The following is a 26,979-nucleotide window of genomic DNA, read 5'->3' as shown; positions in this document are numbered from 1 at the left end:
AGCCTGCTTGGGATCCTCTACCTACCCTGCACCCCCCCTTCTTCCCCGCTCATGCTCTCTTTCAAAATAAACAAGCATTTATTTATTTATTTTTATTACGTTTATTTATTTTTGAGACAGAGAGAGACAGAGCATGAATCGGGGAGGGTCAGAGAGAGGGAGACACAGAATCCGAAACAGGCTCCATGCTCTGAGCTGTCAGCACAGAGCCCGACGCGGGGCTCGAGCTCACGGACCGCGAGATCATGACCTGAGCCGAAGTCGGCCGCTTAACCGACTGAGCCACCCAGGCGCCCCAACAAGCATTTAAAAAAACATAAAGGAAGGTAGAATTTCAGAAACCTGAAAGTATTCCTGGTGAAAAGAACAGTCGGAATGAGGTTTAATCTGGCATAATGTAATCGCCGTGACTCGTGAGAGGTTATGGAGGCCTTGGCTTAGGGGGTGGTGATCAGAAATGGACAAGATCACACGACAGCCAACACTGGCTCTACAAATTTGTGGGTTGGGAAGTGTGGGAAATAACATAAGTAACAACAAATGGGATGCCCAGGGTCTCCCAGCCCAGAAGATGCCAGTGCCAGTAAGGGAAATAAGGAAACGAGAGGGAGACTATGACATTAGGAGTCCTGAACACATCAAGGGAGCAATAATGGAGTTTCTGACCCACCGAGGGATAGACGCCTTTAAGATAGCCAGGCAGGGCTGGAAACGGGAGCATGAGGTCTGAGAAGAGAACCAGGAGAGCTTGGCTAAACTTCAACATTCCTACTAAATTACCTTTAATGATCGTACTGTGAATCCACAATCCATAAATTTTATATAAAGCATTCTGGAATCTTTCATCCGAGTTTGATTACTTGTACCAGTCTTCACATTCCCCTTACAACTAACATTTTTAACCTTCAAAGCCTCCTTAATCCATTAACACTTGTTTTCCATTGATAGTTTATTAAAGGTTGATTCGGTCCCGAATCCCAGCTGCTGTCTGCATCCTAAACTTAACGCTCCAAATTCCTGTTGGGTGACAGAGGGAGTAAGAGTCGCTAATGATGGCTCCTTGTTGGACAAATTATTTCATTTTGAAATTGTATAGCCGAAGAACAACAATAAAGTATCAGTGCTACTTTTAAAAATAAATAAGGGGTTATTTTGCTTGCTGAAAGTTTTCATTCCAATGACTGATCGGATCTCACATGTCTGTTTAAAAATGTCTGACTTAGGTCGTTACAAAATGACAGACTATGATAAACTACATGATAGTCGGGCGTGAGACAATGAGGCATTGTTTACACAGAAGATTGAGTAACTGGTTTCACAAAAGAGGTTCTTGGATATCTATTGTATGTACAACTAAGAGATTTACTGGAGCTTTTATAATTTCTGCAAGGCTCTTTTCCAGCCAGCTTCATTAACTTGAAGCAAATCAAATCATGCAGAAATCTGGCTCAGCCAGAAAGAAACCCAGGAAGATATAATATGAAGAAAAACAGACACGGGATGATAAGGTTTAGAATCTTTGGCATTTTTCATAAACATTTTGTTTGAAGATTATTAAATTACAACCCAGAGAGGAAAAAAAAATAGCAAAACTCACTATTAAATCTGTTTTTTTTTACCTCGACTTTTCTTTACAATACATATATATATATAATATATATATATAAAACTGCATAAAGTATGTGTCAACAAAATACGGTCTTTACAACTTAAATATCATTTGAACATAAAGATATTGGCATACATTTTATATATGCACAAAATCGGGGTTTTTACCTGGGGGGTACTATGAAATGGGGGCTGTAGGCATCAGATACTATTCAGGATTTGGGGATGATGCTTTTCTAGGAACGCGGTTCTGAGATATAGATGTATTACATGCAGATTATTTTGCTCAGGAACGAAAGATCATTTTGGACTGCTGCCTTATTTTTACTTTCTGCCCCCAAATGCGGGCGAATGAAGGGATTAGGACAATCAGGTGAGCGGTCCACCTTCATTCATTAGTCCCTTGCTCCCCAGCCTTTACCTTTCTTTCTAAATACTTTCAGAATTCATTCATTCATCCCCCACGTCCTGCAGCTATAATATTGACATTTTATTTTGGAAATAAAGCAAAGTCAAGTCAGAAGAAATGGCGTTTTTAAGGCAACCAAATACTCTCACTGAAACCTTCGCTTTTTGGACGAGTGGTCCCTTTGGACTTTCCGGGGCCTTCCATCGCCAGCAATGGACGGTGAAAGAGGCTGTCATCCAGCGCCGAGGTGTTGACCACAATTTTCCATACGGGTCTTCAGTAATCACGGCTGAAAGACTCCCAAAGACTTGAGCTGATCTGGGTCATTATTTAAAAATCTATGCATGATATACATTATGTGGGGAGACGATGGCTACCAGGGATTTGCTAACTCGGAGAAACCGACTGCCTCACGTGAACAACAATCTGAAAGCAGTGTGCAGACGGGAGTGGACATGACCGGATCTTCAGGAGAATCTGGTGGAGGTACCATAACAAGTTCAAAGTCCCTCTTGAATCCAGGTGGACTCCCGGCTGTTTTCAAGGAGGCTGTTGAGACCCCTGACAGCCTTACGTTACCTTCTACGGGAGAAGGGACCTCAGTCTTTCACGGTCTCTGGCTTGTTTCCTTGCGAGGGGCCGACCTGCTACGCAACCGGCACACCCGTGTGCGTGGACGTGCGCACACGTGTGCAATCGGTGCCCGTGGAGAAGCGGGGAGAAGAGGGGGAGGGCTCCACACAGCACGTGTTTTGGAAAGACACCGTGGGGACCACCGGTGGAACAGAGACATCACGGGTCTCATCGACCCCACAGGGAATCGGGTGCCGGTGGCCAGAGTTGGCGCGTGTCCTAGACGGCACTGCGCTTCTTCCGAAGAGGGCTGTGGCTGCTGCAGGGTCTCAGTTCGGCGTACTGCACCTGTGAAAACAAACAGACGGGACGCCGGCGGTTAGGTAACCCTAGCTCGCCACAGTGCGTGTTAATGGCTCCCCAAGGACAAACCGAGGCAAAGGAAGGAAGGTTCAAAGGTAATGAATCATTTTCTAAACACAGGAACATGAAGGGATTAATTGCAGGAAGGATTTGAGAAGTCATGCATCATTTCTTGAAACCAAAATATTAAAAGCAGATTTTTCTAATGAGATGCCTGGGTTTCTACCTGCTCTCGGCGCGGCCAGATAATTCCAGTTTTGCGCGTGCCCGTTTTCAGCCACAAGTACACTTAGTAACTGCCTCTTGCGAGTGTTTCCCTTAGTACCCGATGCAGCGACTTACTAAGAAAGAGTCATTTCAAACTATCTACAACCTTGGAGGCAAAAAAAATGTCTCTGCAAATTATATACATTTATTTGGCCAGAGAGAAGCCCCCCCCCCCAAAAAAAAATGTTGAAATTGATACTGGCCACAAAGTTAAATACATTTCTCTTAAAAATGAATTTCCTTCGCGATGTAATGGCTAAACCATGTGTGATAAACACGAGTGCTCAGGGTGTCCCCAGTGGCAAACTGTCTATTGTGTTTTTAGAAAGCACTCTTGGTGACACATGGGAGGATCTCACTAGCATATTGTAGATCCCCCTCGAACGCTCTTTTGTTGTGTCCCTCTGTAATCACGTCACCTCCCAACTGGATGGCCGCTCTGAGGGGCCGCCGTGTCGACCGTGTAGAGACAATCCTTGCGGTGGGGCGTGCTTGATGGTGATTTCCTTTCTTCAAGGAGGCAGGGACAACCTCATGTTACGACTGAAGTGACTGCACATTGCGATCACATTGCTTTGGTGTGTGGGTTTTGATTGGCTGACGGCAGAATGGCTTTATTTGAAGTATTGTATTACAGACCACATGTGCTCACTGTTTTTTAGCATTTGTGCCAAACTCCCCAAGGACATCGTGTCCCATCACATATGTTGAGCTACACTTTGCCGAGAGCAGATACATGAAAAAAGCACCCTTTCCTTAGAGTGTTTTGTGAGGGTCCCCCAGGGGAGCAGGGGCGACATACCCTCCAATCTTCAATGCAAAACAAACAGGGCCGGGTTACTGTTTTATGATCATCTAATGCAAATGTTAACGAGTAACTTCATATTCATAGAGCGCAGTTATTAGTTAATTATATTATAAAATGGAGGTGAAAGAAATAGCATCACGGAGTCTGTTTTAATCTCTAGACCTCAGAATGAAGGGGAAAGAAATGCTAGGGCTTTTCACCTCCAAGTCACTGTAATCCGCACAAAGCTACCTGGGAACCAGCGATGCGACCGTGGCCCAGAGACGAAAATCGAAACTTGATTTGGATGCTCTCAGATAATAAAGGGCTGTGGCTTTGATCATCGCGTTGGTACGTCCCACCACGGTCTCCCCATCTACCTATTCTGTGATCTCGATGCTCCTTTAGAGAAATCATTGCCTACCCTCCTTCCTCTGGATTTATGGCAGCCTGATCTGCAGGGGCCTGGATCAGCTATTCTATGAGACTTTCTGGTATTGTTGCCTCGTTTAATCTCAACGCATCCACAGAAACCAGATGCCGCTGGACGAAGTACCTGTGAATAATACTTCCAATCGATCTCCAATTATGTCACGCTATCTCTGCCTTTATGTGTGAGAGTGCGTGGGGGCTTTGCCCTCAGCATCCCTCAGTCTTCAGAGGGGAAAAGATAGAAGGGAAGCCTAGGAGGTGATAAGGGCAAGGAAGAATTCAAACAAATAATAATAATCCTCCTGTCCACTACTTCCCCTAAAATGCCTGCCACGCGGCAGAGGGGGAAAATAAGATTCCCCCCAGCTTGGGATCTCCCATTCACTGAGCTCATCTTATCCTCCTGGGGGAGGCAAGCGATCATAAAACGGACGAACACCATCACACTATACCCACACAGTAGGGGTTCCAGATCATTCTTAAGTAGCTCTTTTTCCGGGTAATTTTCCGTAATCGTCTCAGGCTCGGGACAAAGGTTTCCTTGCCACCTCCCTGCAAGCCAGGCCGCTTTAAGGATTTTCTGATTCGTTATCTCAATTACCCAAGCACAGCCCTGCGCTCCTCTGACTCTGGGGCTGGCCAGACTTCAGGGTTGGGGTCCCTGCTGGTGGCGGCCGTTCATTACGTACCTTTTGAACATCAGACGGTACCCTGGAGAGGAAGTCTAACAGCTCATTATTGTCGATGGCATAGGGATTTCGAAGCTTCTTAGTAAATTTATTTATGCCTGAAAAATAGAAACACCAAGAGATCTCTTTGTCTGTCTGTGTATCCATCTGTCTGTCTGTCTCTTTAAAAACTCTCCTGACTGGGGGAGAGGGGCATTCACAAGTCAAAATTAGTGTAAAACAATTACTAGACCTCATGTCACGCACACGTTGCTGTCATGTGAAATCATTCACAAATGCCTGGTCTTGAACGAAGGCAGGGTGGGGGTTCTGTCGGACAGGAGCTCTGCCTTCTTGGACTGTGAAAATCCCATTACGATCTCAGCAGCAGGGCGGCAGAAACACACATGAAAACAGAGTAGCTCATCGGCTTTTTTGGACTAGGCTGATTAACAGCCTCCTCTGCTAAGAAAACCAATGTCCCAGATGGGAAAAGGCCTTCATTAGCCCAAACAAGTCTCTGCCTGGGGGCTCTGGGCCACACGTAGCAGTGGGAGGTGGAGGGGCGGGCGTTGCCTTTTTTGTTGTTAAAAAGAAACTGCAGAAATCTCTCTCCCCTACCCCAACTCATTTGCACCGGTTTCTCTCCTCTCCCGGCAGAACAGAACCTGACATGTTGACTGTAACTTCGATGCTACAGGAAACCGTGAAAAGCTATCACTGGAAATTAGCCTGCTCTGGTTGCTAACTGAATTTACGGACCGCAAGGCGGTGCGTGGGTTTGTCTCGTCCATGGAGTCCCTGCTAATTCAGGACGGGGACCGTAGTAATTAGAGGAGGTTCAACGTGGAAGGTGTCTTTGAAGGGTGCACCTTGGGTGCGTGGGCATGTCCGGGGGGACGTTCCGCCTGCGGTTTTCTCTCCAGAGGGATGTACCTGTCGGCCACCTCTGTTTCCTACTCTGCTCCTCGGAGCTGCTGCTAAGAGCGCATCAGCCACTGTCTTTTCACCAAAGGTCAACTCTTTTCCATGCTGAGTTTTCAAAAGCCCAGAGACCGGGTGGTGGGCTTCCGAAGCCTTGCCACGGAGTGTTTGTTTATTAGCAAAGATCAGTGCTTGTTTATTAGCAAAGATCAGTGTTTGTTTATTACCTGGCCATCCCAATGATGCTGAAAGAATTCTCACCTCCGATGAGCCCTTTTACCCCAAAGCCGACCCCGACACACAAAAGCTTTGATGTTTCTCTTCATTAAACAGCATTTTGCTTTCCTCTAACAACTGAGCTTCCCGAGTGACATGATAGCTGACACAATGCCAACCTCCGTCATTTCCTTAGAGGGTCGGATTTACATCTGCTTTGCAAATGGGAGCCAGCCACTGTTCATGAGTAACTGGTGGCTTGGCCGTAGGGCTGGGGAGGGCTTCTTGCGGACGACCCTTTTTCTCTCAAGTCCAAACTGCACTAGGCCTTTCTTCCCTCTCCCCCCACGGCAAGCTTCGTGTTTCTAGCTGAAATTGCCCCAAGTTCCTTTAAACTGAAATACTCTCGCTGTGTTATTCTAAAGACACTTAATTGTAGCATGGGCTTTTTTGGCAAGAGAAAACAGACAAGGCGAAATGATGAAGGGAGACAAAGACGTATTGAGAAAAGATATATCTTCTATTGTTAATTATATATAGTGTGCGCATCTGGAGCCTTTACAATGAGCAGCAAGGCAGGGATAATATCGCGGCCGATCAAAACACTGCATTCTTAGTCACTGAGAAGATTATAAACCTGCACAGTAGCTCAAACGCACCAAGGGCAGAAGGAGCCCCATAATGCACTGAGACTGTCTGTTTGAACAACTTAGGATAAAAATTACAAGGCGCTCAGATGGCGTGCTGCAAAAGCCCACCTTATTTTGTAAAGCCATCAAATGGCGTCATTACTTACTGCATGAGCCCAAGTGTCAACAGGGGATCAGGTACTCCTGGGTCATCATTAAGGGACGATGAAGCAAGGAACAAGCGTTATGGAACAGCCATATCTTGGCCCCAGCTCTGGCATCCCCGTGTGGTAGCTGTGTGGTTTCAGGCAAACCACTTAACCTTTCTGTGCCTCAGACTACTTACGTTAAAATCTGAGCAAAAAAAGATCTGCCCTATTATATATATAGTGTCGTAGGTTCATGGCAGAATTACGTTGCACAACGTAAGCTAGAAGATTCTGCACTCTGAAATTCTGTAACAATGAAGGGGGCTACCGTCATCACTCCAGATGTCAACAAGTCCCAAACCAAAGGGCGGGGATAGGAGAAGAATCATTACACTGTTAGGCATGTGATCGCACACAGCCAAATTTGGAAGCTGTACCTTTTTCGGTAGCATGATAGACACGCCTTTCGATTTTTTTCCCCTGAATACAGAGAGGCAAAGGGCACCTCTGCTGTGAATGTTAATTTTGTAGCACACGAAAACCGTGGGAATCCAAATACTGAGGGGTAACGTTTGGCAAAGACACTATCATTTAATGGTCCCGGATCACAAACTGAACAGATCATTAGAGTGTAATGAGATCCCCAGCAAAAAATAAATAAATAAATAAATAAATAAATAAATAAATAAATATTAAATAAAAAATAAATAAATAAAAAAGTCTCTTGAAGAAAGCTGGAAAAATTGGATGACTGCTTTGCACATATGGCCACAGGTGAGTAAGTACCTGAAAGAGAATTATAACACTATTTTTCAGGTACTTTTATGAGTGACTTGGGATGTACCTTGACCTCGATACATCAATAGGGGTGGGTGAGATGGGGCTGAGGGTCCTTGCTTGCACATGTATCCAACGCTAAGTGCTTGCCACCGAAAAGACATTGTGGTATGACAAATGGAGATATAATGTTGAATAAGTCATGGGTCCTTCTTTCAAGAAGCTCAAAATCTAGCTTGGGGAGTTCATCTCCACCTTGGAACAACAGAAGTACCTCAGAGCAGAGCTCCAGTATCTATGATGTAAATAGAATGGAAGGCATATGAAACACCTTTCCAAGGGGACAGAAAACCCGCTTGGGAGCTAACCCTAAGAAAGGCCTTGCCTCCTAGAAATACATCAAATAAGTGATCAAACTTCAGTACATCTGGTTTCCTTAAGACAATTTCATCTATCCCTCTCAAACCGCATCTCACATAATTTTCCAAATCTACACTCCCACACTAGAGAGGTGGGTGGTGGGCTCAAAAGAAATGCCATTCATGTAGACCACAGCTATGAAACTTGCAGGACTCCTCCACTCGTTAAATATCCGTCAAGTACTTGTTAAAGATCTACTACCTTTATGTAGCTCCACCAGGAACTATAGGCTAAAGAGGAAAGAAAAGTGTCCTACCCTTCAAAACCTTACAATGGAGTTGGTGAGTCAAGGATCATTGCTTATGGCCATTATGAAATTAGGCTGCTTTCTGAGGCGTATGTTAAGTAATTCTAGTACTTCATCATGAGTTCTACAAAAACATCCTTTGGTGGGTAGAATACGGAAATAGAGAACATACAGCCAAATAGCTTTGTTCCAAAGGGTTAAAAATATTGGACCAAAAAAAGACAAAAACAAAAAAACCAAAACTCAGGATCTTACCACTTTTAGGACTCACTGGAAATGAATAAATAACTTAGAATAATAAATAATCTTCCGATCCTTAATAAAGTGAAAAGGAACACTAGAAATTTAAGACGTATGAAGTGATCTTCCACATGAGAAAGTCTCTACCAAAAAAAAATAAAATAAAATAAAAAAAAAAAAAGAAAGTCTCTACCAAGGATACAGTCATACAGGAGATGTCTAAAGGAATGTCCTGGGTCCATGTTACCTAATAACTAATTTGTCTTGGAAAAGAAAAGAGAATTGTACCGTATATTCCGTGATGGCATGGCAGATTTTATTCAATGAGCCAACAGATCATGTGTTGACTGTCAAAGCTTTTGACTACATCATATATGGTGAACTCATCAATAAACTATAAGCCCCCATCTAGAATGCAAAACTAAAGGACCAGACGCAAAAGACGAAGCTCACAGGGTTACTGTCAGCTCGGGAGAACATAATAAAGTCCACTCTATTCAATAATTTCATCCATAAGCTAAATTAAAACAACAGCAATATCTTATTAATTAGATGCCAAACTTTGGTGTTGGAGAGCTGCCAAGATCTTGGAGGATGAGATCAGACGTCAAAGCAATTCTGGATAAACAGAAAGAGGGACTGGAATTCAAAAACTGACGATCACAGGAGGAGATATAGCATAGTCTTCTTTGTGGGGGGCAAGATGCAGAAAAGCAAATCAAGCGTGCACTAGAATGATTAGGAAATCATGAGAAACGGGGTTTGATAAGCTGACCATGCATTCAACTCACACTAGCTTAAAAATGAACAGAATATTGGCCAAATAATCCTCGTGATTTTGAATCATGTTTTGGTTAGGGGCAGACAATAGTTTTAAGATCTGCGTTCTAAAGGCGGCCAGTTGAGTGGATTCGGAAACTCATTCTTAATGGAAAACAATTAAGAAAGAGTGAGACTGTTCGGTCTAAATAGATAACATTTAGTACAGAAGGTATGCTGGGAAATACTCTCACAAAATGTTCCTTCTTGATCAATGGATCTGAAGAGCTCCACGCTCTCTTTCGAAGGGTCCATAGACCCATGTGCTAGCACTGTTGCAAAACACAGAAACAAATAAACAAAAACTAAGCATGTCTAGAAGACTTTCCCCAAGAGTGAAGGTCATCAAGGCTCAAAACAGACCCCTAAGGAGGGAAATGAGAATATCTTTTTCTTTTCTCAGGCTTGGCGATAAAAGAGAGATCTTTCTTCACACGGGATTTTCACTTCCTCGAGGAAACAGAGAACCAGTGGATTATGCTCCCTTAAAATCATTCCACCTCTGAAGTTTTATGAGTTATTCTATTTTTTCGAAGGCTTTTCCCAGTTCAGAATGTCTACACTTGGCTTTCCTCATCGGCAGGACTCTACTCCTATGGGTTCTCTTTGAAAAGGTCTACATTTAATGGTTTTAGAAAGGTTGTAGCTTTTTATCTGATATTTGCAGCGTCTCAGCTTTTGCTTAAAGATGAATGCATCTCAATGCAGTCACTTGTGTTTGTAAGTTCTCGGAACATCTTAACATCTGAGGATCCCTGGAAGGGGGTGGCTGTGATTGAGAAGTCAGCAGTAGTCATAGGAGCCAAGTAACACTACGACGGGCAGACTCTTACGGAAAAGGGTTGATTGCTTCTCCAACAATTAACCGACTGTAATGCACCCTCCTTCTATCAACCCAGAGCCCACCCAGCAACAGACACAAATATTCACAAAGCTGCTTGTATTTTGTCCAGCTGCTAGCTTGCGTAGTAAATCAAGCCGTGACATTTATTTCGAGTTTGTGAATTTGTTTCTGCTTTTGTAGAGCAGCTCAACTTTATACAGGCACCCGGTTTACCCTGCTAAATAATAGCCTCCTCTTCCATCAGGCACTGGTTAGGGAGTAGCTACCCACCTTCCTCTCTACTGCTTCTGGATTTAAGTATGGGGTTTAGGTTATTTTTCCTCCAGGAGAGAGGAAGTGTCAGAAGCAGCCCGGCGGCGGCCAGATCTACTTCTACATAATGTAAAGGGCGAGATGCAGGTGGTTGCTCACTGTTTGAATAACTGTTTCCTCAAAGTTAACCGGGCCATGGCAATATATTATTCAAGAGTATTTATGACTGCGAAAGCCCAAAGGGAAATCACATGCACCACCACATTTTTATTGGATTGCAATTATGCAGGAGGCCTGTACATATCTGTGCTGACTGTTCACGCAATTGGCCTTTTCAGGGAGGTCCTGGAAGTTTTTTTGTTCCCCAAACGCCTTCCTTAATCTCGTGTTTAATTGCCAACAAGAGCACACTTAAAGTTTATAGTCCCACTTTACAAATGAGTAACTGATTCTTACCTGAAATCGACTGCTAGGAGAAAAACCATGCCCAACTTACCCCAGATTAAAACGATGTACCGGAGTGGAATAAAATACAAAGTGACGGTGGCCACTGCCAGGATCAGGCAGGCCAGGAAGGAAAGGAATGGGACCGTCCAGTTAAACGTGCTGTAGACAAACCACAAAGATGTCATTTTCTTGCATGCTCGGGCACAGCTGTGCTACGTTCATCGTGCCATTGTTTATTTTTTTAAGGTCTTATTTTATTTTTTAAGACACAGGGAGGGACAGAACACGAGCGGGGGAGGGGCAGAGAGAGAGAGAGAGAGAGAGAGAGAGAGACAGAATCCGAAGCAGGCTCCAGGCTCTGACCTGTTAGAGCCCCACGCAGGGCTCAACCCACGAACGGTAAGATCATGACCTGAGCCGAAGTTGGATGCTTAACCAACTGAGTCACCCAGGCGCCCCTAAAAACCACAGATTTGAATCTAAACATATCAGTAACCACATTAAATTTGAAGGGACTAAAAAAAAAAAAAAAAATGAAGGACTACAAGCTATAATGAAAAGCTAGCGATGGTCAGAAAGAAGAAAGATACCTAAAATATAAACAGAAAATAATAGGAAAGGATATATTATGAAGAAACCAATAAGTGGGAGGTGGTGTGGCCATATTAATATAAGATACTAAGGCAAAATTTCATTTATTGTTTAGAGATAAATACATCACTTCCAACTGATTAATGATCTAATTCACCAGGAAACTATAGCAATTTTAATACGTACAACCCAATTAACATAGCTTTGGAACACAGAAAGCAAAAACTGACCAAGCTACAAGGAGAAATAGACAAATCCACAGTGGAAAGTTTTGACATACATCTCTAAGTAATTGATACAAGAAGCCCAACCGAAAATGAAAATCAGAATATAAAAGATTGAATGTGGGGCGCCTGGGTGACTCAGTCGGTGAAGCTGAAGCATCCTGACTTCGGCTCAGGTCATGATCTCACACTCTGTGAGTTCAAGCCCCGCGTCGGGCTCTGTGCTGACAGCTCAGAGCTTGGAGCTTGCTTGCTTCAGATTCTGTGTCTCCGTCTCTCTCTGTCTCAAAAATAAATAAAAACATTAAAATATATATATATTGAATGCAATCAACAAATTTAATCAATGAATATATATCCAGAACAATATCCTAGATAACCTTTTCAAGCACACATGGAAAATTTACAAAAGTAGGCCATTTTCTCAATGAATATTTTCTGACCATAAAGCAATTAAGCTAGAAACCAGGAACAAAAAGATAACCAGGAAATCTTCAAATACTTGGAAATTAAGCAATATGCTTCTTGGCCAAAGAAGAAATAAAAACAGGGAGAAAAAAAAAGTTTTTATTAAATTTGAATGATAATGAAAATATCAACACCAAAATGTCTGGCCTGGAGCTAAAGCTGTGCTTAGAGACAATTGTAGAACTTTAAATGCTCTTTAAATGTTAGGAAGATTAGAAAGATGGGAAAAGAGTTAGAAAAAAAATACTGAATTCATCCCAAGGAAAATAAAAGGAAGAAAGGAATTAAAATAAGGGTACTACTAATTAATGAAAAAGAAAGCAGGTTAACAGGTAGGATTAACAAAGGCCAGTGATAGCTCTTTCTAAAGACTAACTTAATTGATAAATCCCCACCAAGAAAGAAGGTTAAACGCAATTAATATCAAGCATAAAAAAGTGGACAAAGCTACAGAGCCTACTGACATTCAAGATAGGATTTTATCCAATAAGAGGATTTTATTAACAAATTTATTCCAAAAAGTAGAAAATTTAAACAAAATGGGGAAAACCCAGAAAATGACCACTTATAAAAACAGACGTGAGAAGAAACAGAATGGCCAAACACATCTATTTTACCAAAATCGAATATTCAGTGAAAACCTGTCCTAAAAGAAAACTCCAGGCCCAGATGCTTCCCCAGCAAATTCTAGCCAATCTTAAAGGAAGCAATGACACCAGGCGTATGCAAACTCTTCCAGATGATGATAGAGAGAACGCTTTCACCTGTTGTAGGAGTCTAGAATAATCTTCACTCCATAAGGAATTTTCAAGAACAGAAAATTAGAGATCAAATCTCGTTAGTGATGACAGCTGCAATAATCCTATGCAAAGTAATAGTAAATAAAATACAGCAAAATACAAAAGGAGAGATTATATAGCATGATGAAGGTGGGTTTATTCCATACAGTGGAACACTGGCTTAACATTTGAAAGCCAATCACAATAATAGACCACATTAACAAAAATAAAGGAGAAAAAACAAACAAACAAACATCATGTTAGTGAATGCGGAAGAAAAGTTTGATAAAACTCAACTCACATTCACGATAAAAACTCCTAGTAAATTAAGAATAAAAGGAACTTCCCCAATTTGATACAACATCTTTACAAACCCTATAGCAAACATCATCCTTAGAATGAAATGTGGAAAGATTTTTTTCTCTGATATCACATAGGAGAAGAGTGTTCAGCCATGCCAATTCTGTTCTACCATAAAGTAAGAAAACATAGAAAAACGTAGGAGGATTGGAAAATAAGGAATAAACAATTATTCCTAAAAAATATGTTTCCGCAGTAGAAAATTAAGGATAATAATCTTCAGATAAAAATTAAGATAACTAGGTTTACCAAAATTTAGAAATACAAAGTCAGTGTGGGGAAATTCATTTCACTTCTATATCCCAGGAACAAATAAGTAAAAATGCAATCTGAAAAAAAAGATACCATTTAAAATACCATGAAACAAATCAAGGACTTAGGAATATATCTCACAAAAATGCATCACACTTCTACACATACAACTCTAAAATAATACTGGAAGAAATTCAAGATGGCCTGAATAGACAGAAGAGTACATTAGAAAACTTAAAAGTTTATCAAGATGTCAATTACTTCCCAATTAATGCAATCCTTATCAAAATCTCAATAGTTGTCTGTGTGTGTACAAACAAGTCGTGTGTCGTGTGTATCAGCACTGGGTGTTAAAAATGAAGACGTGTATCAGACACTGTCACAAACACACTGTCAGATTTGCTCTCCCAACAGCAAAGTCAGTTAACTCTTGCGTCTTCCCCTGAGCAACTCACAATGTTAGCGGAGAGCATTTTAACGTTTTCAAAAAAGAAGGGGACATTCACTGTTTACATTTTTTTTTAAATTTAAGACACAGAAAAAGAAAGTCAAGGCAGTTTTTCAAAAATAATATTCATAACAGTCCATGTTTTTAAGCTAGTAATGCATCTGTCTACTGGTCTGAGCTCTTTTCATGTACTAATTCCTTTAATTCTTACAAAAAAAAATGTTATGAAGCAGGAATAATTACTACTCCCATTCTATAAATGAGGACTGAGTCATAAAAGTTAAATAATTGGCCCCAGATCACGTACCTTCCACACAAGTGGCAGAATTGGGATCTGAATTCAGAAAGTCAGCTCAAGAGCCCTCTCACTGCCCTCTACAGTAGGCACTTTAGAACACGTAAAAAGGTGTATTTTCCTCATTTAATTGATTCAATACTCCTGTTCATACTGAGGACTTAATTCAAAGACATTATACTGTGATACCTCTAACACTCAAGAACTTACTAGACCTTCCCTTTGTTATCATGGAATATCTTATGCTAGTTTCCAAGAACACCCAAGGTGGATAAACCCTGATAAATCTAAGCTTTCCATCTCAAAATCAAACACTGGGTGAAACATTTTCACAGACTTCTCTAGTTTTCCTGACTTGAGAGTTCCCTAAATTCCTAAGAAAGCAATCCCTGACTCGGGCAGTCATGAGACAAATGAGCCACACCCTTCAGTTAGTGGGAAAAAAAAAAAAAATCAGTGACTCTTCTTCGTTCATTCGATCATTCAGGCTTACTAATATGTCTTAAGAATATCATTTTCCCAGTTCCAAAGCACTAAACAAAAATGACTGACTACATCTGGTAAGGGGGGGTCCAGCCCCATCCTGTACTTCTTCCCCCAGTTGGGTGTCCCAATAGTTGACCTTTATGCCCATGGAACCATTATTTCTCTCATTTCCCAGGCTAGGACAAATGAATTCTTCTGACTTGACTATGCATGGAAACACGACCGACTGGTCATATAATTCTATAGATTACTCTTTTGTAATGTACCCCACACGATGCTTTCATTCACGAGGCATGGTTTTCATCCTCCCTTGTGAACTTTTTCCTCACACCTAGCCTCTGGCCCATTCCTTGGTCTTTCTGACTTCATTCTTTGTTCCTTTCAGCACATCACTCTCAGAGTAAACAACGGCTGAATCAGACTATCACTCCCCATGCCCTCGCTTTGATTCAAACTGCCCTTAACCTCCTTCCTCATCTTCACTGCTTAGTATTTCTCGACGCCATTTTCTAACAGAAGTTCTACTTCCTACGGATGTGCCTTCCAAACCTGACTCTGGACCATTTGCAGAGATGGCTTCCCTGTCCTACGTGTTTCTCATCGTCTCCTCTGTGGAGATTTCCCTGCCCGTGCGAAGATACAAGTGTTAAAGCCAACACTCCATCATGACAGGACAAATAAAATACAGCACTCTTCTGACCCATCCAGCCTGCTGTCTAGATGCTACATGTTCAGTGACTGTGTTAGCCTGTTACATGCTAACGTTGGAAACAAGTACAATATTAGGGAAGATAATTAGAGAAAGTAGAGAAGAGTTAGAAAAAGAAAATATGAATGGGGTCTTCCCAGTCAGGAATGGGGAAGCCTTGCTCTAAGAGTTTTATGTAAGCTTATTTATTTACTAGTTGCCAGAAGTTGGGTAAAAGTTTTCTTGGTCCTTAAACACTGAATTACAATGGAATATTCCAGCAGAGTTACACATGCCGTCCCACTTGAATGCCCAGTAGGACCTTTAAGGTCACAGTAGTAATGAATGGCCAAAGAATTAATAGGAGTAGAGCCTCATGAGCCTTCCTTCCTGTGCTGCAGCTGGGCAGAACAGTACTCTGTTCATGGCTGAAAATACATCTCAGACATGGCCGCCACAGCTGTGCTGGGCACAGCTGCCCCTCAGACGCACTGCAGAGATGGGGGCCTGTCTAAATCGCCCTGCCTTCTTCTCTCGTCAGACACACTTCCTTGACCATTATCAGCTGCACAACAGCCACATTTGTCTGTTAGAGACCTTTGAGCATGGAGACAATTTTACCAAACGACACGGTCTTCCTTCCTCGGTCTTGCCCCCACTCCACATCCTCTTATCCTCCTTGCTTCCAGAATGTTCCTCACTCAATTTTTTTTTTCCACCCACTCAAGGCCCTGTACGATCTGCCTCACCTCCATGCACCGCCATCACTGTGCTGTCACACAGACATACTAAGCCCCCACACACTCCCTGTATCTAGTATAGTCTCGGGCTTTGAACCTTCGCACAAAGTCTCCCACTTACTGACTTCTTGATTCTTCCACTCTTTCCTCAACTGTCTCTTTCCATTATCAGACATGCTGATAAGGTATTGTTTCTTCAGAACTACCCTCTGTCGGTCTTTCTCTCTCCTACATCCCTTTCTGGGCTGGTCAGATCTCTCCTAACAGCCTGCCTTACCGCTACGTCACATCAGTGCAACTGAATTCTAATTGTCATTACTATTCTCCCTCACTGGGAAATAGCTCCTTAGAGGAAAATGACATTCTAGGGTAGTAGTGAGGCGGGCGGGTTAACATCTAAGCTTCTTCAGGGCACCTGGGTGGCTCAGTCAGTTGAGCGTCCGACTTCAGCTCAGGTCATGATCTCACAGTTTGTGAGTTCGAGCCCTCGGTCGGGCCCTGTGCTGACAGCTCAGAGCCTGGAGCCTGCTTAGGATTCTGTATCTCCCTCTCTTTCTGCCCCTCCCCTGCTCACCGCCCCCGCCCCCCACTCCCAAAGTAAATAAATATCAAAAAAAAAATTTTTTTTTTAAAATTTAAGCTTCTTCACTTACTAGTTCTGTGACCTTGGGCTACAGAGTTAATCACTCTCTGATTCCATTTCCTCATCTGTAAAATGGGTAGATTAACAATCCTTAATCCATAGGCTTTCTGGAATCCTGTAATCTGATTCCTCTCAGTAACTTCTTAAATAAATTAGTATGTGTGAAGAGTTTACAACAGTGTCTGGCCAGCACATGATGTGAGCTGATGTTGCTATTATCATGGTTTTATGGAATATTTCTCATTCTTAGACCAGGTCAGTGCCTGAAACTTAGAACTGAGAGTTAACAAGTGAATGAAGGGAGAACTACTAGGCCCTCCTCATCATTTGACTATTTTCTATTGTCACGTTTCTGTTAAACAACTTTGAGGGTAATTTAAGAAACCTTTTGTCAATTTATATAAAATCAAGAGGAAAAAAGCAGGTAGGCACCGACATATATAAGCAAAAATCTTCCTGCTCTTTAATTTTTCTTCTAAGACATTGATAATGGGAATAGCAACATGTAAATTCAGTAAAACTTACCAAACTTGTTTAAAGATGATTTATAACCTATTTTATAAACAAAACGAACACGTCTTACTGTGCCAATAGTAAATGGCCACACAAGACCGACTGAATTGGACAAGGAACTGAGAAAGTTCAGTATCCGTAGAGAGTTCCATATTAACTATTTATATTTCCTGCTGCTAATTATAACTTACTGATTTCCTTGCATCTTGGTATATAAAACTTTCCCTTGGCTTTCAGCACTAATTTTAATCTCTTCTTTACCCATGAAATTTCTAAAGTATTATCTTCATTGCTTACAGAAACTAGAATGGCCAACAAAATAAGAAAAAAGTATTAATCTTCAGAAAGAACAACACAGTTGACATAATTCTGGATTTAAAAGAGGAAATAAGTTTACAGTTTAAAAGCCAAGAAAATTAAAAATTGCTCTGTTCATTGGTCCCAAATGAAGACCCGGTTATACAGAGTTCATGATGCTTAAAACAAAGCAAACAAGAATCACAGAAGGAGTCTTTCTCAACTGAGACTCTATTAGATATTTAGTCCTTGTGCCCTAAGGTAGGAAGTGACAGCTAAGGGTTGGATATCAGTCAACTCTGGCCTGCCACCTGTGTTTGTAAATAAAGTTTTGTTAGAACACATTTCATACCCATTCATTTAGGCATCAATGATGCCTGATTTCATACTTAGCAGAATTGCGTAGTTACGGTCCACCAAGATGAAAATATTTACTCATTGCCCCTTATAAAGAAAGTCTGTTAGCTATGTACCACCCTTTGATACGTTGAGAAAAAAATGACTCGAGGCATTCACTGTGGTCTATGTTTTCGTTGAAAAAGGTAACTTTAGAGCATATTTCCTTCCTTTTTAATTTCTGATTAGGATACTCTTCTTTTTTAAAAAAAATTTTTTTTCAACGTTTATTTATTTTTGGGACAGAGAGAGACAGAGCATGAACGGGGAAGGGGCAGAGAGAGAGAGGGAGACACAGAATCGGAAACAGGCTCCAGGCTCTGAGCCATCAGCCCAGAGCCTGACGCGGGGCTCGAACTCACGGACCGCGAGATCGTGACCTGGCTGAAGTTGGACGCTTAACCGACTGCGCCACCCAGGCGCCCCAGGATACTCTTCTTTAAAAAAAAAATCTTGGGGCGCCTGGGTGGCTCAGTCGGTTAAGCGTCCGACTTCGGCTCAGGTCATGATCTCATGGTCCATGGGTTTGAGCCCTGCGTCGGGCTCTGTGCTGATGGCTCGGAGCCTGGAGCCTGCTTCGGATTCTGTGTCTCCCTCTCTCTCTGACCCTCCCCCATTCATGCTCTGTCTCTGTCTCAAAAATAAATAAACATTAAAAAAAAAATTTTTTTTTAATAAAAAAAAAAAAAATCTTTAATTTATCACCCAAACCAAGATATTTTGAGAGGGAGATAATCATGGCAGGGCAATTGGTGTGAATTGGCCATATCGTCACCCCGGTTCTGAGGCACTGCCCAACTGTAAAGCGGACAGGCCCAAAGAACAAACCAACAAACATAAATAGGACTTGCTCCCAACACTGTTACCTTTTGTTTTTTGTTTTTTGCATTTATTGATCCCTCCCGCCCACCCCCCCGCCCTCTTACCCCCACCGTCCTTATGGATGGCAGCTCCATTTCAAACACAGCACAGACGTAGAACTTACTTTTTAATTCTTTCTCCAAAAGAAGCTATTTCCTCCAAGATGTTTTGAACAGTTGAAACAATATCCTGTACCATATAGATTCTTTCAATTAACCCCTTTTTCTCGGATTCCTAGGAAACATAAAGGCAAGACTTAACTTGGTCACGTTTTATTTTTATTGTCCCACAACAGAAATCTCTATGCCGTGTTACAATAACAAGGTACTCATCCACAGAGTGACTCCAAGGGAGGAATCCTACCGTTCACAACTTAAATATTTATTGACTCCAAGGAACTACGGCCCACTCATTCAGATACAACCATTCACAGCGTGCCTCAGTTGCTACCTCAGTATGAGGCCAGGTTGTGTGGAAACTCCACAGAACCAAGAGCTTCATTTCTCTGTGGAAGCTGCTGTTTCTGCCAGAGAACTCGCGGCTCCTTCCATTTGGCTGAGCCCGACGTCCTGTCTGGCTTCACAAGCTCACCTGCCGGCTCCCCTTCCCCATGTCCCCTCACAATCCTTCAGAAACATTTTCAGCAGGTGACAACATGGTATATGAGAACTCCAGACGATGATGCGTCTCCTACTCCTGCGGCTTCTTTGTCAAACTCTATTACATTTTTTGTTGTGTTTTAAACCCACTGTAAATCCGATGAACATTTCAGTCATCCTTTGGCAACCGCCTCAGAAACACAATAGGCCGCTGGAGGCAGACAAAGTCACTGCCAGAGACTGCGTCCTACACAGGTTATCCCTGTGGAGGCTGCCCAATGATCGACTGGCTTTTCCTTTATAGAATTAGACGCAAATACAAGTTCATCTTCCCCAGTCTCCCGTTCTTCACATGAAACAGAATTCAGCCTTCTAAGAATAGTATCCTTACTTTGCTTCTAGAAAAATCTCAAGACCTGGGTGCCTCAGGTCAGACTTCAGTTAAGTGTCAGACTTGGGCTCAGGCCATGATCTCGAAGTTTGGGAGTTTGGGCCCCGCTTCGGGCTTTGTGCTGACAGCTCAGAGCTTGGAGCCCATTTCAGATTCTGTGTCTCTCTCTTTCTCTGCCCCTCCCCCACTCACGCTCTCTCTTTCTTTCTCTCCGTCAAAAATAAATAAACGTTAAAAAAATTTTTTAAATAAAAAAAAAAGAAAATCTCAAATGTGTTTTACCATGTTAGGCAGTTAATGCTTACAAAAAGAATTTGGAAATTACTCAAATGGTGGAGAAAAGACTAGTCTCTAAACAGTGGTATTTTTACACAATTTCTTATTTTCTGATATTAGAATCTAGCTTCCTGGGAACTCTATCGTGACCGGGATTTAGCGCGTATCCTCTTGGCTTTTGCCTATCAGGGTCACTGCAGCCACTACATCTAACGCAAAACCTCAAAGAAATCTAACAAAGCTTTTCATTCCTCTCTATCTAGAATTCTACTGGAGTTAGAATTCTGCGAAATTATGGAGCAAAACCTTCTAAATTGAAGAGACCATTTTAAGAATAACCTTCTCTGAAGTGAAAGAAAATATTTCGCTCTCCTCTTGTATTCTCTTTTCCATCAAACTGGACACAATTTGGGTGGGAAGAGAGAACCCAACACCCAGTTAGAGATGGCGGGTGAAAGCACCAATATGGCAGAAATGTCAAAAAGCACTTCCCTTCTTGCACCTGTCCTGGTTTCTGAAGCCACGTGTGGCCAAAACAGACCACACAGAGGGTAGAAGTGAGAATGTACCACTGTCAGCCCCTCTATGGTAAAGGGGGTGGTGCCGGGATGGTTTGAAGAATCTCTTACCATCCGGGCTGACCTCCTTAATCCGAGAATTCTGTATAGAAGAAGAAGGTGGGCTCGTGTCCTCTTGGTACATCAAACTTGCAAGACATTTTTCCTTTTTTCATCCCCTCTTTAAATTCCTTATTTCCCTTACTCTCTAATTCTTCAAGCAGCTGGCATTAAAAATTAGATATGTTGCCAGAGCAACCTAATTTATGCTCAGCAATCCACAACATCTATTAACGGGCACAATGGTGAAAACCCATCTCTGTCTGCTACACAAGTATTCGTGTTTACAAAGAAGGATTTGAAAGCACCAGGGAATCTGACCCAAAGGGCAAAAGTAGCTTCCTCTTTTCAGCAGCATAGGCTTTGGGTCAAAACAATTTCTTGGAAAAGGATTCAAATTTCCATGCAGCTCAACTTCATAAAAGTGTCCTAAGTTCAGTTGACTGTTTTTTGTTTCTCCCCTCCCTCCGAAAAACCTAAATGATGAGATTCTGGTTGTGAAGAAAGTAGAAGTTAGTAAACCCAAATAACAAATGATTGTCACAATGTCCTTTTACGTTTTCACGAATTCGATGTTTTAGTTTGCCTATTTAATATTCGAAGACAAGGTTAAAGAGTCCCACCATGTCTCAGCTAAAAGGAGAGTAATTTATCAACCAAATCTGTATACTTTTAAAAGTAATCAGAATTATATCATCTTTGAAATACTTATCAACCGTCGACTTGGTTTTATCATATTGATGGACCCACATAACTATTCCATTTTATTCTTATAAATATAGTCCTTCAAATATTTTAAAAAGCGTATTTTGTATATTAAAAGCAATGTATTTATGTTATCTGAACATTTTTAAATGATACATAAAAAATGATTATTTGTGCTACACATTCATATATGTAACTGGTTTCCTGGTTATATCTATTTATAGTCCCAGGTCAGGGTACTTGTCAAAAGAATGTACTTTTTAATGCCATCTTTTTATATATTTCGTAAAATTGTTCTTAATCATCTTCAGAGTTGCACTTAACAGCCATTAAATTGACACCTTTAATTGACTCTACTGTGGATCATAATTTTAATTACAACAATACTCTCTCTACAGGCGCTGAGGTACCTTGAAATCTCACACCAAAAAATGTGTTACATGGAGAACATCATTATCAATTTTAATTTTTAAGTATTGAGATCTGCATATATTTCAGCCCAAATATTTTATATCCGTTCGTATGAACATTCTCTGTCAAACATCTTTTCAAGATAAAACTTCAAGTAAATTGTCTCCATGATTCTTCTCAATGTTTAACAAAACGCATACTGAAAAATAAGTGGTTTCCCAATTTCCCTCCATTCTTTGGTAAGATACATATTTATTCTATTAAACATCAAAAGATTTTTTTTTCCCACAAATTGAGACATCTCAAAGGAAAACTTCAGAATTTAAACACTGAATAGCACAAAGCATTTGACCTCATCGATTACTTTCTGGCAACTATTCCTTGTTCTTGTAAAAAAAATTTAAAAAAAAATGGCAGTGTCTTTTTTGCTAGCTTTTTAAAAAATTCACTTCCACTCACTAGCAGCTTTCAGAGATGAAGTGACTTGCCATTCAATCATTGAAGATTTCGATTAAAAATTGCCAACTGATTATGACCCAGATTCAACAAAAACTGTAGAGATTTCTTTTTGCACAAGAGTTCAATAGCTCTGGAAAATGTGAAGGTTGACTAAGAGCTCTTTAAAGGTTCAAGGATTCCTAAAGTCAGATTGATGATCAATAGCAAAAACAGAGTGCACATTGCCACACTGAAGTACATTTTTTATATCTGACATATCCTTGTCATGAAAAACTCTGTTGTTGCTACTCAACACCGTATATATAAAAATGTTTATAGGGGCGCCTGGGTGGCTCAGTTGGTTAAGCATCTGACTTCGGCTCAGGTCATGATCTCATGGCTTGTGAGTTCGAGCTCTGCCTGGGGATCTGTGCTGACGGATTGGAACCTGGAGCCTGCTTCAGGTTCTATGTCTCTCTGTCTCTAGCTCCGCCCTTCCCCCGCTCATGCTCTGTCTCTCTCTCTCTCTCAAGAGTAAACATTTAAAAAAATTAATAATATAGGGGCGCCTGGGTGGCGCAGTCGGTTAAGCGTCCGACTTCAGCCAGGTCACGATCTCGCGGTCCGTGAGTTCGAGCCCCGCGTCGGGCTCTGGGCTGATGGCTCGGAGCCTGGAGCCTGTTTCCGATTCTGTGTCTCCCTCTCTCTCTGCCCCTCCCCCGTTCATGCTCTGTCTCTCTCTCTGTCCCAAAAATAAATAAACGTTGAAAAAAAAATTTTTTTAAAAATTAATATTGATAAACGTGGACACTACAGCTTCTAATTCAATCGATGGCACATTATCACTTGTCTGTACACAATCATGGAAAATCAGGGCACTGCGGCCGATCCCAAGTACATTTCTGTCTCATAGATTCCCTCATTTTGTAAGAATATCTTATTGGCCACGATGCTGCCCTTCATCAAAGTTTGCATTCATATTGTCGCTACCAAATTCAATAAGCCCCGATGCTCAGTGTTTCAACTAAGTTTACAATGGCGTTCCTGATGTCAGAGATTTCGTCATTGGTAAAACTAAGTAGCAAAAGCTTTATTTTGGCTCCATATATTGGATAAAAAAATAAAAACAATTTTAGAATGAACTTATTTGATATTCTGAGTCATTTGATGTCATCCAGAAAAGACCACCATTATTTGACGCTGCACAAGGTTTTTTATGTGTTGGTGCTACCCGAGTCAACATATGAACAGCCAGCTTGCCATTTTTCATATGTGTTCAGTGAAACCTTGGGATGGAAAATCAATAAATGTGGAACAGTCATCTGATCTAAAAGAAAAGTCATACTCCACAGAGAGGTATATAAATACAAGTTTTCAGCTGCCTGAATAAAAGCATGTTTCCAGAAACGGTCTTCATGAAGTAACTACTGTTGAGGCCTCTTTAGCAGGTTTGTAACTTAAGTTTACCTACTTGTAAACTTAAGAGATATGGTCATGGCCCCAGAGGATAGACAAGAAATGTAAACACACATCTATTTAGTTAGCACATCAACAAGTATCTCGACAAAGCGGGGATCATTACTTGACTATTTCCTAAACGTGTACTCTGAATTTATTATTCACTCATTCAAAGGGCTTTACCCAACAGTTAAAAACAAAAGCTTTAAGCGCAGATTTACTCATTGGAATGAGCAAAACAAAACACTATGAACAATGTGTTCAGACTATTTTTTATTCTCTTATCCACAGAACTGTTTAAATTCTGCATATATTTAACATACACTCACCCTGTAATCTGTCCTCTTTCCCACTCACCACTCTGAACTGGCAGGGTGGAGGCTTTACGCACCTTAACAGATTTGGCAATCGCCATGCCGCGACAGGCTGCTATGCCAGGTGGCCGATTCGAGCAGAAGCATCAGATGCTTCTCCTCCACTGCTTGAGATAAGAAGGGATGGACCCATCTGAGAGCATCTTGTGTTTTCAGTGGCCATCCAAAAGCCTTCCCTTAAAGCTAGGTGTTAGTGAGGCAGGCCCTGAAAAGCGTCAGGAAAATAGATGGGTTTATGCCCGGTTAGTTGCTGGATTTAACGCGGTGTCTGTGAGCTCTCTGGTCAACGCCTGCGCAGATGGGGGGGAAACGGTAAATGGAAATTTTCTGGGCAAGGAAAGGACACGTGGCAGAGGAATGATTCCAGTCCAGAACTTCACTCCAGAGCAAGTGTGTCCCCATCACAAGAAGCCCCTTAAGTGACTGGCAGACGTTTCGCAAGGTAGGCATTCGGCACGCATTTGTTCTCTTTGACATTTGTTTCTATGATGTCTATGGCTGCCTGTTCTCTTTCCTTACTGTAGAATATATAATTTGGAGACACCTTGTTCCGTTACGTATCTCCACCTACTCTTCCTTTCCAGCACGATTTTGCTCAATACTCACGCGAGTGTATGTTAAATAATGCCTTTTGAAAATATTTCTTTCCATTCTTGTATTTAAGAGCTCAGGTACCCAGGGGCTGTTGGTGCCAACCGGTGAAAAGTCAAGTCGGAAGAAAAAACAAACAAACCATGAGACTTCCCAGCTCGACCCAGACCTGCACCTTATGTAAACTAACAGGCTCTGGTCAGAACGAACTGGGTTTAACTCTGTCTTGTCATCTACTCGGTTTGCCATCACGGCGAACTCCTCACTCCTCCTGAGTCCCGACTTTGCTGTCTGGAAAAAGGGAAAGGCTCATCCTTTCCTGATTGAGTGTTTGAAGAATTAAGTGTCATTCACATCATAAAGTATGTAAAGCACGTGGTGCACTCCAGGTACGTCCTAAACCGAAGCCCCTTCCCTTCAAGAATGCAAAGAGAGAATAGAATGTGAAACCTCTGGTCTGGTTGAAAGAATACGAGGGTGATTTAGAGTTTCGAAAGCAGTGGTCTTCCAAGATAAGTCTGCTCACGTTGCCCTGCGTCGTACGAAAGATCATCTGGTGGTTTTATCCGCGTCATGCTGGCTTTATTTACACGTCTCAGATTGAACCACGGAATGCGGTGATAACAGTTTAGCAAACACAACATTACAGCTGCTGCTGCTACCAAATCGCCTGGGAAGAGTAACAGAGACTCATTCAGAAAGACAGAACGGTTACCGCGTGTGCTTGTATGTTCCCCTAACAGCGGAGGCTTCTGATTTATAGAGGGAAATGCGTAATAAAACCAGCAGTGGCCACTAGTGTCGTTAAGCAAATGCACCAAATAACTGTGTCTCCACACGCACTTGACTCTGCCATCCCTACATCTGAGAAAGAACGGATTGTATTTCTTACTACAAACTTGAAAAATCAGGGAGGCATAAGTCAACTCGTATGATTTAGGGTCTCCTCTATGACAAAGCCCGTGTCACAATATGATGGAAGAGATGAGAGCATGGAACTTTCCAGACACAGAATTCAAATTTCATAAGGTTCCTCTGTTTTCTTATGCCCTATAAAGAAAGAGCGGCGCGGGGCGCCTGGGTGGCGCAGTCGGTTAAGCGTCCGACTTCAGCCAGGTCACGATCTCGCAGTCCGTGAGTTCGAGCCCCGCGTCGGGCTCTGGGCTAATGGCTCGGAGCCTGGAGCCTGTTTCCAATTCTGTGTCTCCCTCTCTCTCTGCCCCTCCCCCGTTCATGCTCTGTCTCTCTCTGTCCCAAAAATAAATAAACGTTGGAAAAAAAAATTAAAAAAAAAAAAGAAAGAAAGAGCAGCGCTCATGGTAAGAAAAATGCCAAGCGTGTGACCTAAAAATGTGTATTATCATATGGAGATGAATGTAAGATTGCCATTTTTCCACGGTGAAAAAGCAAAACCGAAGTCCTTTGGCTAAGTTCTGTCATCAGTTGAATTCAGGACAAATCATGTGCTTCCTTTCAAAGCAAAACCAAAAACAAATCAGGAGGCAAATTCATCCCTCTTCAGGCCTTGTCGTCTCCCCCCACATCTCCAATGACTATGGCCCTGTAGGTGCAATAAACTAGCTTTGAGCCTCTGGGAGAGAATTCACACCATCAAAATGAATTTACAACTCAGAATTAATTATATAATCAGTGTGTTACGTTAACTCTCTCCCACATGTTCTGATGTTGGGAAAAAAAAAATCCTCACTTCTCTATTAATTACCTAAGCCAAACCAGGGAGATAGTCCTGAAAATTGACCATGTCAGAAAAAAAATCCTCTGACATGTTTGAAAACTGAGTAGTATGTGTCACAGGATGGGAAGCATTCCCAAAAGCGACCAATGCAAAATTCCATCTCAAGATCTTTCCAATAATTGCAGCCATCTAGAGCAGAGACACAAAAATATAACTTTGAACTTTCCATGGGAGTGTATTTGGTCTGTTTTATCCTATGGAATATTAAAAGCCTGTAATTTGAAAGCTTGGAGAATTATAAACACCAGAAA

The 26,979-nt window shown here is 41.7% G+C and overlaps 1 protein-coding gene across 8 annotated transcripts in view; it reads right to left on the bottom strand.

Annotated features, from left to right (window-relative positions):
* Nucleotides 1-1,504: 1,504 nt before the first annotated feature.
* MCTP2 (multiple C2 and transmembrane domain containing 2) overlaps nt 1,505-26,979 on the bottom strand; it is a 239,124-nt gene continuing 213,649 nt past the window's right edge. For all 8 annotated transcript variants that reach the window (XM_047862403.1, XM_047862406.1, XM_047862404.1 and 5 more), the window contains 4 exons: nt 19,237-19,346; nt 11,121-11,230; nt 5,129-5,226; nt 1,505-2,938 (listed from right to left, as the gene is read on the bottom strand). In XM_047862403.1, the coding sequence (XP_047718359.1) occupies nt 2,870-2,938; nt 5,129-5,226; nt 11,121-11,230; nt 19,237-19,346 (387 nt within the window). In that variant the 3' untranslated portion in view covers nt 1,505-2,869. The remainder of the gene's footprint in view (nt 2,939-5,128; nt 5,227-11,120; nt 11,231-19,236; nt 19,347-26,979) is intronic.

Source organism: Prionailurus viverrinus, chromosome B3 (assembly GCF_022837055.1).
Source record: "Prionailurus viverrinus isolate Anna chromosome B3, UM_Priviv_1.0, whole genome shotgun sequence".
Taxonomy (NCBI): Eukaryota; Metazoa; Chordata; class Mammalia; order Carnivora; family Felidae; genus Prionailurus; species Prionailurus viverrinus.
Note: the sequence above shows the minus strand (reverse complement) of the source record. Positions and strands in the feature narration are given on the sequence as shown.